General features: G+C 38.6%; 1 protein-coding gene across 1 annotated transcript in view; it reads left to right on the plus strand.

Moving 5' to 3' along the window:
• The window catches only part of Lrrn1 (leucine rich repeat neuronal 1), a 42,047-nt gene extending 29,820 nt beyond the window's left edge, over positions 1-12,227 (plus strand). Inside the window, exon 2 of the mRNA XM_050149414.1 lies at positions 9,039-12,227. Within this exon, the coding sequence (XP_050005371.1) occupies positions 9,289-11,439 (2,151 nt within the window). The 5' untranslated portion in view covers positions 9,039-9,288 and the 3' untranslated portion in view covers positions 11,440-12,227. The remainder of the gene's footprint in view (positions 1-9,038) is intronic.
• Positions 12,228-13,790: the final 1,563 nt, after the last annotated feature.

The following is a 13,790-nucleotide window of genomic DNA, read 5'->3' on the forward strand; positions in this document are numbered from 1 at the left end:
AGAAGTATTTCACTATGCTCTTTGGGCCACTCAGGCTTGCTGATGCTGAATAGTGTGGGCTTCTGGAGAGCTCTGTATGCAAAATAGCCCCTGCAAGCTCCTTGAGATAGAATGCCTTGTATTGTGTCCTAATATATTATGGCAGCCATTAGATTGCTTGCCCCTCTCCAGAATTCATATCTGTGGTCCCTGTCACACAGGTCAGGGTGGTCTACCTTAGACAATGTGTCAACCAGGAATATTACTTTGGAAGATGGCTAGAGAAATAAATCTAAAAGTCAGAAAGGGTAAAAAAAACACCCAAATAAAAAGCCTAAGAAATTAATATTGAGTCTGTGCACATTAGCAGTTCAGATGCACTTCTTGCCACGTCCTCCTTTTTGAAGGGAAATAAAATGGCTCTTCCAGAAAGGGTTTGCTGCTGTCTCTTTCTCTGGCTCCCCCTTCAGTATCCATCTATATGAACTTCAGTGGGCACCCTCTGCCGATCTCACCTACTCCCCGCTTCCTTCTATCCTCCATTCCACACATACACACAAAAGACCTGGTTTCAATATGAGATGTCAAACCTGTAAATAATAATAGCTAACTGGGCACTTGCTGTGTGCTGGGTGCTCCATCAAAAGCTTTACATCTCCTCTCTCAGTTCTCACTACTCTTGCAAAATAGATTTTATGATTTCCATTTTCAATAAGAAAAGGAAACCGACTTAGCAAGACTTAGGAAGTTTCAGTAATTTGTCCAAGGTCATGAAGCTGAATTTGAAACCAAGTGTTTCTCAAAGCTGTGCTTCTAATTATAAAGTGATGTTCCTGTTTGGTTCAAAAAGGTCAAAGTTCACAAGAGTGTTAACTGTAAGCACTTCTATGTACAGCAGACATAACCATGGACTTCAGGTCCAGGAGTGATCCTTCTGCAAGGTCAGTCCACAGAGTTGATTTCATATTTTCAATTTACTACTACCCCGATGGGAATGGCTAGTAGGAGAATTTGTAAACATTGATAGATAATAATCCTTTTTTTAACCCTATACAGGCAGAGAAAATACTATATTTTCTTTTCTTTCTTTTTTTTCTTTTCTTTTCTTTTCTTTTTTTGTTTTTTTTTTGTTTGTTTTTTTTTTTTTTTTTTTTCAAGACAGAGTTTCTCTTTATCTTTGGAGCCTACCCTGGAAACTTGTAGACCAGGCTGGCCTTGAACTCACAGACATTTGCCTGCCTCTGCCTCCTGAGAGCTGGAATTAAAGGCATGTGCTAGCCACCTGGCTAGTAAACACTATATTTGATCAAAATTCCACTTCTCTATTACTGGAATCATTCCCAAATTAAATTCAGAAGTTCGCTTGCAGTAGTTCAAATTTTCAGGCTTGAGAGACCAAAAATGAGTACCATTTTCAGAGCATTTTCTAATATTTTACTTTGATGTTTATGTGTATGAGCATTCTGCCTGCATGTATATGTGTACACTATGTCCATGCCCAGTGACTATGGAGGTGTCTTTGTGTTATTATCGCTGTGATGAAACAAAAAGCAAGTTGGGAAGGAAAGGGTTTATTTTGCTTTTGTTTCTATCACAGAGGGAATTCATGGCAGGAACTCTGGCAGGGCAGGCACCCGGATGTAGGAGTTGATGCAGAAAACATGGAGGAATACTGCTTACTGCCTTCCTCCTTGGGGCTTGCTTAATTTGCCTTCTTATACAACCCAGGACCACCAGCCCAGGAATGGCACAACTCAAATGGGCTGGACCCTCCTACACCAATCACCAAGAAAATGCCCTACAGGCTTGCCTGCCTATAGACCAATTGTATGGAGGCATTTTCTCATTTGAGGTTTCCTCTTCTCAGATGACTCTACACGTGTCAAGTTGTCATAAAAACCAGTCAGCATCAGCAGTCAGTTTCCTGGAGCTATAATTACAGATCATTGTGAGCTGCCATATGGGTGCTGTGAACCAAACCAGGAACTTCTGGAAGAGCAACAAGTGCTCTTAACTAATAGGTCGTCTCTGCAGCCTTCCAGGACTTTTCTAAATCGTAACAAACTGTCCACCAAAGAGAGTATGCATATAAAAGCAAATGTCTTAAATCATCTTATCTTCATTTGGGGCTCAAATTTATTTCTCTATTTTTGTAACTAGACTCCCCAAGGGTGATAGTAATTCCAACTTGGAGGGTCAAAAGATTTGTTTTTATGGCTCTATTTGCAGTGCTGAGGATCAGCCTTGGACGGCGCATGTATACAAGGCCATCACTCTTCCACTAAGCTGCATTCTCAGCCTGCAATTTGTACTTCATTCGTCTACATGAGGCTTTCATTTAATTCTGATGCAATATTTGGTCTGAAGATTTCTAGCTATTAATTCTAGTTAACAGTAGTTAAAAATATAATGGAAATTGTAAATAATTATAAGGATGGCCTGAGATACTTTTCATACCCCAGGGTCTAGCTTTGCTCATTCTGTAGCTTCCTTTCCTGGGCTGAGAATGGGATGAAATGACTCAGTGAAATCCCAAAGACCCAAGTAAGTTTTGAGAGCCCACCGTGGGCTCTCAACCGTTTTATGTACTTTAGCTTAAATACTTTCACAAAGGTTACTTTATTTACTAAAATAATTTTCATATTATGTAACGCATCTTAATTTTAACTATGAACAAGAATTTTTTTAAAAAAATCCAGTAGTTTGCATCAGACAATGCATCTACAAAATGGAAAAGTCAGATTTTGGATAGAGATCACTCAACCCCTCTTCCTCTTGCCCAGAGAGACCACCTTCTGCAGCCCACAGCCTGAGTTTGCTTCTTGACTTTCTATGCAGAACAGGGGATATATGTAATCATGACTCTATGACAAATATGTATTTATTTTTCCCCACTCGACTCTGAATTTGATGCATACATTTAGATTAAGTCCCACCAAGTATCATCATTTTATTTAACATCCAAACTAAAGCAGATAAACGGGGAAGGTGAGAGTTGAGGTCATTTCTATCAGGGTGATGCTATTCATTCTTTTGCCCTTGGGATTTTATATTCAGAACAGAGTGTCCCAAAGATATCTCACTGAAAGAAAAGAGCATCAAATGTAATTGTCTCATTGTTTTAAGGCCTTTATTGAAATGTGTCCCTTGCCAATTCTGAGCCTTTAAGGCTATAGTTTGTTCCTTAAGGGATTGTTTCCTAAAACTGCCAGATTTTGTTTGTGGAACATTATTCTCATAATTAGCAGAACATTTTCTTCTCACATTTGACATATATAACCAGCTAGTCCCAGAATAAAGTCGTTTTATTTTTTTTTAACTAATCCACACCAGTCATTTCATTTTTATAGAATTGAAGGTGGTTAATTCATATGTGTGATGAAAGTTATCCTAAATTGTAATGCACTTACTTTCATTTTTACAGTATTAAATTGACTCTTCCCCCATTTCCAAGTCCAGATGTACCAAGTATATTCAGACTGAGACAGCTCATTGTTCACAACTGAAAATGTACACACCATTTATACACTAATTCCTTCACCTGGTTCTTGGCAGTTATTATTCTGCTTCCTAGTTCTGCAATTTTAACAACATTAGACAGTTATTAATGATGGGTTCATGCAGTATTTGTCTGTTTGTGACTGGTTTGTTTCATAATGTCACCAGGAATCAACATTTATATTATACCATATGGCTGGCTTTGTGGTGAATGTTCCAGTTTGGTTTCTGTTTCTGTGATAAAGACCATGACCAAAAACAATTCGGGGAAGAAAGGGTATATTTGACTTACATATCCTGATTCCATTCCATCCTTAAGAGAAACCAAAGCAGCTCAACCAAAGCAGGAACTTGAAGGCAGGTATTCAAGCACAGACCATAGGGGAATATTGTTTACTTTTTGCTCCCCAGACTCACGTTCATCTGTAGTGGGCTGCGGGCAGGCCTGCTTTTCGTCCTGCCCAGCTCCCGCATGGTTAGCTTTACACCCGAAATAACAACACAGAAATTGTATTCATCTAAACATTGCCTGGCTCATTATATCTATCCTCTTCTTGGCTAACTCTCATATCTTAATTAACCCATATTTAGTAATCTGAGTAGCACCACGAAGTGGTATCTTACTGGGAAAGATTTCAGCATGTCTGACTTGGCGGCTTGCTCCATCTTATCTGATCAGAGAGGAGAGGCATGGCATCTGGCTCACTTCCCCTTTTCCCAGTATTCTGTTCTGTCTACTCCACCTACCTAGTTTTCTGACTTATCAGACCAAGCAGTTTTCTTTATTGATTAACCAATGAAACAACAGATTGACAAATGACCTTCTTACATCATTCATCAATTTCTCTTATTCTCTTAGGTGTAGCAAAAATAATAAAAACCCAGAGTCAGTTATTGGGATTCAACCCAAAAACCAGAAAAGCAAAGCCGTCAAGCCACTAGAGAAGTCTTACCTCTACCAAGGTTGGGCGACCATAGACTAAGCAGACTAAGTCTTTCTCTCATTTTATATTATCTCTAGTGCTGTAATTAAAAGTGTGACTCGCTAGTACTGGGATTAAAGGTTTGAGCCACCACCACCTGAATTTGTTTCTGCATTGATCTTGTGTAGCCCAAGGTGGTCTTGAACTCCAGAGATCTATCTGCCTCTGTCTCCCAAATCCTGAGATTAAAGGTGTGTGTTAACATTACCTGACCTCTGTCTTCAGGCAAGATTTATTTATTAAAATACAAATAATATACCACCATATTTCCCTTTTTGTCTAAAATTAAAAAAGGCTATAAATAATATAAGAAAAACTAAATATAATTAAGTACAAGAATGTATAAAATATATACAGGCAATAAATACATCAACAATGTTTAGTCCTTTTGCATTTGACAAATTCAGAGAAAATACTCCACTCATGATCACCTACCCGGAGTATGCCTAACATAAAATGATGGAGTATGAGTATTACCTGTTATTTTTGTACATACCTTCCTGTGAGGAATACTTTAAACCATCTCTAGATTGCTTACAATACCAATTTGGTTTAAATTCCATGAAAATACTATGTGTTTTTTTGGAAATAATATCAAGCATTCGTACATCAATACAGACACATTTCTTTTTCTTGAATACATTACATCCCAGGTTGATTGAGTCACGATGTGAAACCCATAGATACTGAAAGAAAGTTATATTCTTGAGAACTTCATAATGTGCTTACACTTTCTTGAGGACCTCCTACATTGTTTTCTGTAATGAAAACATCCTCACCAAGGCATAAGGGTTTCGATTTCTCTGTATTTACCATTGTTTCTTGTTTTCTTTATTTGATATAGACCATTCTAATGATGATAATGAGTTATTATCGCTTCTCTTATCAAATGCATAATATATACTCTCAAATATTATCTATATTTATCTTATGATTAGTGTTATTAAGCTGGGGGTTTTTCATTGTTTGTTGGTCCTTTGAATATACTCAACAAAGAACTCTCTGTTTTTATTAGTCCTTTGCCCAGCTTTAGTTTAGTTAGGTTTTTGTTTTGTTTTGTTCTTACTGCTGTTATTCAATTGTTGGACTTACTAATACTGATTTTTAACATTTTCTCGAGAGGTAACTTCAAAATATTTTCTTACACACTTTAGGCTGCTTTTGTATTTTCTTGATTTCTTTTCATGCACAGAAGGCTGTGCACGTGAAATCACCCTACATGTCTATTTTTGCTTTTATACCAGAGCTTTTGGTGTCATGTCTAAGAAATAACTCTGAAACCCGAACTGAAATTTTCCCTCTTTACTTTCTTCCTGGAACTTTATTATTTTGTGTGCTGCACTTAGGGTCTCGCGGTGATTTGAGTTCATCTTTGTAGATGATGTAAGGTAAGGACACTGCCTCATTCTCCCCATGTGGCTATCTATCCAGTTCTACCAATGTGATCTGTGTGCAGTCCTTCTCAGGAATTACTTTCATTTATTTCTGAGTTCAGTGTCCCATTGGTCTGTATGTCTTACATTCATCCTTTGTATTCTAGGAGTTCCCTTGTCTGCTTCCAAAAGAGCCAGATTCAGGATTGGGAGACATTTGATATGAAATCTGACCTTCTGTTTCCTGAGGTTCATGATCAGTCAGATGATTGAGGCTGTGTATATGCAAAGAGAAATTCAAACTTTCCAATATAATTGTCTCATTCTATAATTTAACCTAAATGATGTTTTTCATAACACCATAGATCCATTAAAGTTATCCTTTCAATAATAATACACTATTTGTGGCATTTTTCGAACAAGTTTAATGCATACTTTGCTTCCTAATATATTTTTAAGGCAATTAATACATAAAAGTTTGCTGTAATTTCATCTTAGAGTTCTGAAAGGTACATTTAGACAGTTGGTTTTATAGTATGAATTAAGATTGAGGAGAAAACTCTGGCAGAATGTTTTTGAAATTTGTAATTCCCTTGAACTAGCTTTAAAGTTGATCTACAAGAAATGAACATAGGAAAACATGGAGTTAATGATATTTGCAAAATATTATTCTGCATGTTGGCATGTTACAGAATTTACTGATAAGCATCAAAATCAGTTGGTTTAATACTCTTGAAATCGTTTTAAACACGTAATAAATGACAGAGTAACCAGATTTGGTGGTGAAGACAAGAACAAAGAACAATGCCAAATGTGTTTTTTCTCATAGACCAGCAAGCCACACAAATTCATTTCACCTCAGACTTGTCACAGAATGTCATAATTTTATTTTGTGAGATTACTTACAAAACTTCCATAGTTAATAAAACAACAAAACGGGTTTAGGGTCTTTTAAAAGTTTCTGCTAACATATGACTCAACTGTTGTGTTGGCTCCTTGTATTATCATGGATTTTTGATCAAAGGCAAGCATATGATTTACAAAGTAAAAAGATAATACAAAGTGTGGACATAAAGTGAGAGCTTGCTGTGTTCTGAACACTGGGGTTATGTATACTGTTCTTACTGACGGTTTCTAGAAAAACCAGTCACTGCGTTCTTCAGTACTCAAAGTTGACGTGCATTGTTCTGTTATACAGAAAATATGTAAGTATAGTTAAGTGCATTAGCAAATGCCCAGTCTGTTCTTAGGAAAGCAATATTAATTCCAGTTAGATGTATAATGGCTCTTTATACCTGGTTGGAATTCAGAACACTAGAACCAGCAACCACTGGTATTATATAAACTAGCAAGACTTATCATGCTACCCTTTTTTATCTATGTGGCATCTTGTTAAAATCAATACTTAAGTCAATAGGATCAGCTATTTGTCCTCTGAGAACTACAGCTGAGCAAAGACTAAAATATGTAGAAACACAGTAATATGAGAGTAGATGGAAAACACAACTTTTATGAGCATTTGATATGTGCCAAACACTGTATACAGAGTTTTATATAGATTCTTGAGGTTTGTTTTTTAACATAGATTAAATTCTTCAATAATACTGTAAGAAACATTTATGAGCAACCCTATTTTGTAATTTGAAGAAATTGAGAGATGATACAACATACCCATGGACTGTAATATTCAAAACCCAGGACTGTTAAGTAGCCTGTAATATTCAAAGAAGTGTAATGAAAACATAGATGTTAAGTATAGACACATTTTCTTTTGCAGACCCAGGGATTGAAGTTAGAGTCTCGTGCATATAGATAGGCCAGTGTTGTACCACACAACTCTGTTTCTTGCCTGAGACATATTTCCATATGCAGGTGTTGAATATATTTGTGTTTTAAATAAAGACTTGTAGTGAGGCAGAACAATCATTACTATATTCAGCCAAAATCATATGACTATTAGAATATAGGAAAAGCTGATATTTTCCTTCTATAGATTCGTTAAATTGACTTCTTTCATAGAAGTAATTGAGCTTGAAACACTATGGCTGGAAATTTCTACAGAATGCAGCATTTGGAATAGAAAGAATCCCTGAAAACAAATGTCATATTAATGAAAATACCACAGATAATTTAAGATGTGCTGAGTCTTTTGTGAAGTACTGCCCATGTTTTGCTTTTATTAAGAGTGGCCATTTATCTTTTTTATTTTTTAATTTGATTTTATTTATTATTATTATTATTATTATATTTTAAATTTTATTTTACATATTAATTATAGTTTTCTCCTCCCTCCTCTCCCCCATTCCCTCCACCATCTCCTTTCTACCTGTCCCCCACATCCACTCCTCAAAAAGGGTAAGGCCTCCATGGAAGTCAACAAAGCATGGCATATCAATTGAGGCAGGACCAAGCTTTCCCCCGTTCCATATCAAGGTTGAGCAAAGCATCCCACCATAGCTTTTGGTCTAGAGTCTGTGAACTCCCATGAGCTCAGGCCAGCTGTCTCATTGGGTTTCCCCGTCATGATCTTGACCACCCTTCCTCATATAGTCCTTCCTCCCTCTCTTCAATTGGACTCTTACTGGTCATCCCAGTGCTTGTCCATGGATCTCTGCATCTGCTTCCATCAGTTACTGGGTGAAGATTCTGTGATGACAATTATGATAGTCACCAATCTGATTACAGGAGAAGACCAGTTCAAGCACCCTCTCCACTATTGCTAGGAGTCTTAGCTGGGATCATCCTTGTGGTTTCCTGGGACTTTCCCTGGCACCAGGTTTCTCCCTAACCCCATAATGGCCCCCTCTATCAAGATATCTCTTTCATTGCTCTCCCTCTCCATCTTCTCCCACAACTGGGCCATCCTGATAGCTCGATGGTAGAGCATTTGACTGCATGTACCTTTTTAGAAGCATAAACATGCAGTTTCTAAAGTAAACTTTGTTTTTAAATAAATGTCATCTTTAGGATTTTCTAGAGTATGTGTATGTGTTTAATGACTATGCTGGACTATGTGCAGTTCTAATTATAAAACTAAAGGAGTTCTAGACAGCATCAGTGTAGCAAGTGGACTATAATAAGTCTGCCTGGATACTCTGAGTATATTCTGAACACATTTTTCAGCTGTGTGAGTCATTATACCGTTGTAGTAAACAATAGAGAGTGTTCAGAATAAGCATAACATCTTCCCTGATTTAATTTTCAGACACGTCTCCAGACTTGGTTGAAGTTGCTCCAACAAGGACCTGTGAGCATGCCTGGAATTGAGTGACACGGTTAAGGGATTTCAGATTGCTTTGTGCCTCTTGGGAAGTTCAGAAAACCATCATTTCAGACTCTGGAATTCTGTTCAACTGAGACTCGCTTGGATGTTTACACTATCTGCTTGCTGTTCTCCTTGCCACTAAATAGTGCTCACATCTTGATCAGGAACTGAGTGTGTTCTGCAAGCCACCATGGCCAGATGGAGCGTTGGGATAGCAGCTTGTCGATTGGTGCTGGGCTTGCTGATGGCTTCATTCACTGAGTCTTCCATACTGAATAGTGAGTGTCCCCAGCTTTGTGTATGTGAAATTCGACCTTGGTTTACCCCACAATCCACATACAGAGAAGCTACTACTGTTGATTGCAATGATCTCCGTCTAACAAGAATCCCTGGCAACCTTTCCAGTGACACACAAGTGCTTCTCTTACAGAGCAATAACATCGCCAAGACCGTAGATGAGCTGCAGCAGCTCTTCAACTTGACCGAGCTGGATTTCTCCCAGAACAACTTCACAAACATCAAAGAGGTGGGGCTGGCAAACTTGACCCAGCTCACAACCCTACATCTGGAAGAAAATCAGATTTCAGAGATGACAGATTACTGTCTGCAAGACCTCAGCAACCTTCAAGAACTCTACATCAACCATAACCAGATTAGTACAATCTCAGCTAATGCTTTTTCTGGCTTAAAAAATCTCCTAAGGCTGCACCTGAATTCCAATAAATTGAAAGTGATTGATAGCCGCTGGTTTGATTCTACACCCAACCTGGAAATTCTCATGATTGGGGAAAACCCTGTGATTGGAATCCTGGACATGAACTTCAGACCTCTCTCTAACTTAAGAAGCCTAGTTTTGGCAGGGATGTACCTCACTGATGTTCCCGGAAATGCTTTGGTAGGCTTGGATAGCCTTGAAAGCCTGTCGTTCTATGACAACAAACTGATCAAAGTCCCACAACTTGCTCTGCAGAAAGTTCCAAATTTGAAATTCTTAGACCTCAATAAAAATCCCATTCATAAAATCCAAGAAGGAGACTTTAAAAATATGCTTCGGTTGAAAGAACTGGGAATCAACAACATGGGAGAGCTGGTTTCTGTAGATCGCTATGCCCTGGATAACTTGCCGGAACTGACAAAGCTAGAAGCAACCAACAACCCCAAGCTGTCCTACATCCACCGTTTGGCTTTCCGAAGTGTCCCGGCTCTAGAAAGCTTGATGTTGAACAACAATGCCTTGAATGCTGTTTACCAAAAGACAGTAGAGTCTCTTCCCAACCTACGTGAGATCAGCATCCACAGCAATCCCCTGAGGTGTGACTGTGTCATTCACTGGATTAACTCCAACAAAACCAACATCCGCTTCATGGAGCCCCTCTCTATGTTCTGCGCCATGCCGCCTGAGTACAGAGGGCAGCAGGTGAAGGAGGTGTTAATCCAGGACTCCAGTGAACAGTGCCTCCCGATGATATCACACGACACATTCCCAAATCATTTAAACATGGACGTCGGCACAACAGTCTTCCTAGATTGTCGGGCCATGGCTGAGCCAGAGCCAGAAATCTACTGGGTCACTCCCATTGGAAATAAGATAACCGTGGAAACACTTTCAGATAAATACAAGCTGAGTAACGAGGGCACCTTAGAAATAGCAAATATCCAGATTGAAGACTCAGGAAGGTACACCTGTGTTGCCCAGAATGTCCAAGGGGCTGACACTCGAGTGGCAGCGATCAAGGTTAATGGAACCCTTCTAGATGGTGCCCAGGTGCTGAAAATATACGTCAAACAGACAGAATCTCATTCCATTTTGGTGTCCTGGAAAGTTAATTCCAATGTCATGACATCAAACTTAAAATGGTCATCTGCCACTATGAAGATTGACAACCCCCACATAACATACACAGCCAGGGTTCCGGTAGATGTCCATGAATATAACCTAACACATCTGCAGCCTTCTACAGATTATGAAGTGTGTCTCACGGTGTCCAACATCCACCAGCAGACCCAAAGGTCATGTGTCAATGTCACAACCAAAAACGCTGCTTTCACCCTGGACATCTCTGACCATGAAACCAGCACAGCCCTGGCTGCTGTGATGGGGTCTATGTTTGCCGTCATCAGCCTCGCGTCCATCGCTGTGTACATTGCCAAACGGTTTAAGAGGAAAAATTACCACCATTCGCTAAAAAAGTATATGCAAAAGACCTCTTCCATCCCACTGAATGAGCTGTACCCCCCGCTCATTAACCTCTGGGAAGGTGACAGCGAGAAGGACAAAGAGGGCTCAGCAGACACCAAGCCAACCCAGGTCGACACATCCAGAAGCTATTACATGTGGTAACTCAGTGGGTATTTTGCTTCTGGTAGTAAGGAGCACAAAGACATTTTTGCTTTATTCTGCAAAAATAACAAGGTGAAGACTTTTCTACTTTTGACTTTGCTAGTTTGTGGCAGAGTGGAGAGGATGGGTGGATATTTCAAAGTTTTTTAGTATAGCGTATCGCAAGGGTTTGACACGGCTGGTAGTGGCTCTCAGCTTCCAGTTTGTGTTTGGTTTTTATCCTTATCATTATTATGATTATTATATTATTATTATTTTATTTTAGTTGATGTGCTAAACTCAATAATGCTGTCTTAACTACAACGCTCAATAAAATGATAAATGACAGGTGGGGGCTCCTCAGTGCTTGACCCCTTCTTCTGAAGCCATCAATACAAAGAACTGTGTCCTCTCAAAAGCTAACATATGGCATAGAAGCAGCATTAAATCCTCCGTAGCAACCTGGTCTACAGACTTTTAACTCAAGCTAAGACTAAACTTGCTACTTTGTTGAATGATGGTAGTTGGCTGTACTGTAATGTTGTATCAACTGAAATGAATGTTTGCCTTTCAGCAACCACTTTCCTTTCCTTCCTCTTTCTTTTGTAATAGTTGAAGAGGCTTAGAACAAGCTAACAGGCAATAGAAATATGTATATCAGATTTTCTAATGTAATGAACTACATGTTAATTGTTACTATATTCTTTTTATCTTTAGTAGACACTTTTAAAAAAGAAAAGATAATTTTGTTGTGTTTAACTCACCAACTTGGTGTATAATGAAGACAGAAGTACAATAAATTAGTTTGTTCTGATTTTTTAGAACACTTGTGATAATGTATCATTTATAGTTCTTGCTAGTTGCAGAGGTAATATCGTTCACACCAATGCAGTCGACAACCAAAGTATAGGTGTGCATGCTATCTTTTACAGTCAGGCCTTAAAATCTTTTGAGTGTTTTTTGTAAAGAAAAGGGTATCCATTTTAACTAAGACATTCTGGACCAGTGAGATGGCCCAGAGAGTAAAGGTGCCTACTACGAAACCTGATCTGAATCCCATTCCATCTTATGGAAGGAAAGAACTAACTTTAATTTGTCGTCTCACCTCTACACATGCTCCATGTATGCACACACACACACATGTACCCACACTCACATGTATATAAACAAATGCATTAGAAAAAAACAAATGAATGGACATTCTAATGAATAGCATTTTCATATTTTCAATATTGCTGACTAAAACCCGGTGGAGGAGGTATTCATATAAAGAGAAAACAAAACCACATACTACTATAACACTAGCATAATTACACAATGGATATACCATTATCTTTATTTTACAGTATGTACATTCCTCATCAAAGTCTAAAACACAGAGCTAAAGAATGGTTCAAAACTTTTATAGTACTGCTTTCAACAGCTATCTATATGTTTATAGGGTGTATACTGCCATGGAGATGTCTGCTGAAACAGACAATTGACGGAAGGAAGGCAGAGTGATTTCTTAAGGGTGGCCATTGTCATCAAAATATTACACACAGTTTATGTCAATTAACAATTTCAAGATTACACAGGAATTACATCTGTGGAGTTCAAAATGGGAGGAGTTAGTTTTGCAGAGTTCTGTGACCATTTAGAGGGAGCAGACTGAAAAGTACAGGCAGACAACAGAAGACCCATCTGAAAACCCTCATTGATAATGCAGAGGGAAGGAAGGAAGGAAGGAAGGAAGGAAGGAAGGAAGGAAGGAAGGAAAGCTGTTCCAGATGACAGTTGCCACTATGGAATGATGGGATGTTAGGAAAGGACTAAGAGGAAGCAGGTGCCAGGTGAGAAGAAAAAAAGAAGGGAACAAACAGAAAATCCAGATGAGGTGGGAAATGAGAGGACGTTCATTGTCAAATGCTTTGTTTTTTGAATCACCCTTCAGAAGACCATCCTTTTCATCCCCATTCCAAAGAGGAGTGGGGAGAGAATTCTAGATTCTGCAGGCAAACTGCTATCAAAATAGGGCCAGTATCATAATGAAAAATCATTTTTCTGAGGCTTCATTTGCTGATGAGAAAAGCAAAGGGCACAGGAAAGGTGAGTCCTTTCAGGCAGCCTCCTCCATCATCCGTCAGTTCTCTAGGTCCAGTGGTGATCTTACAGGTCTTACCTTGTATATTCCTGCTTCAAACATGCAGGACATCCTCAAATTCCCATTTATCTAGAATAAGATTTAGAACAAATGCAAACGAGAGGACTAGCAAAGTATCTTGCATTGTTTTACTACCAAGTACATGTGGGACAGAAGTGAAGGTGCTCTGTCTGCAACCATGGACATTCTTGTCTTCAGACATCTGCTGAGAAACAGATCACATACCTAT

This window comes from Alexandromys fortis, unplaced genomic scaffold (assembly GCF_014885135.2).
Source record: "Alexandromys fortis isolate MF-2015 unplaced genomic scaffold, M_Fortis_MF-2015_v1.1 scaffold_48, whole genome shotgun sequence".
Taxonomy (NCBI): Eukaryota; Metazoa; Chordata; class Mammalia; order Rodentia; family Cricetidae; genus Alexandromys; species Alexandromys fortis.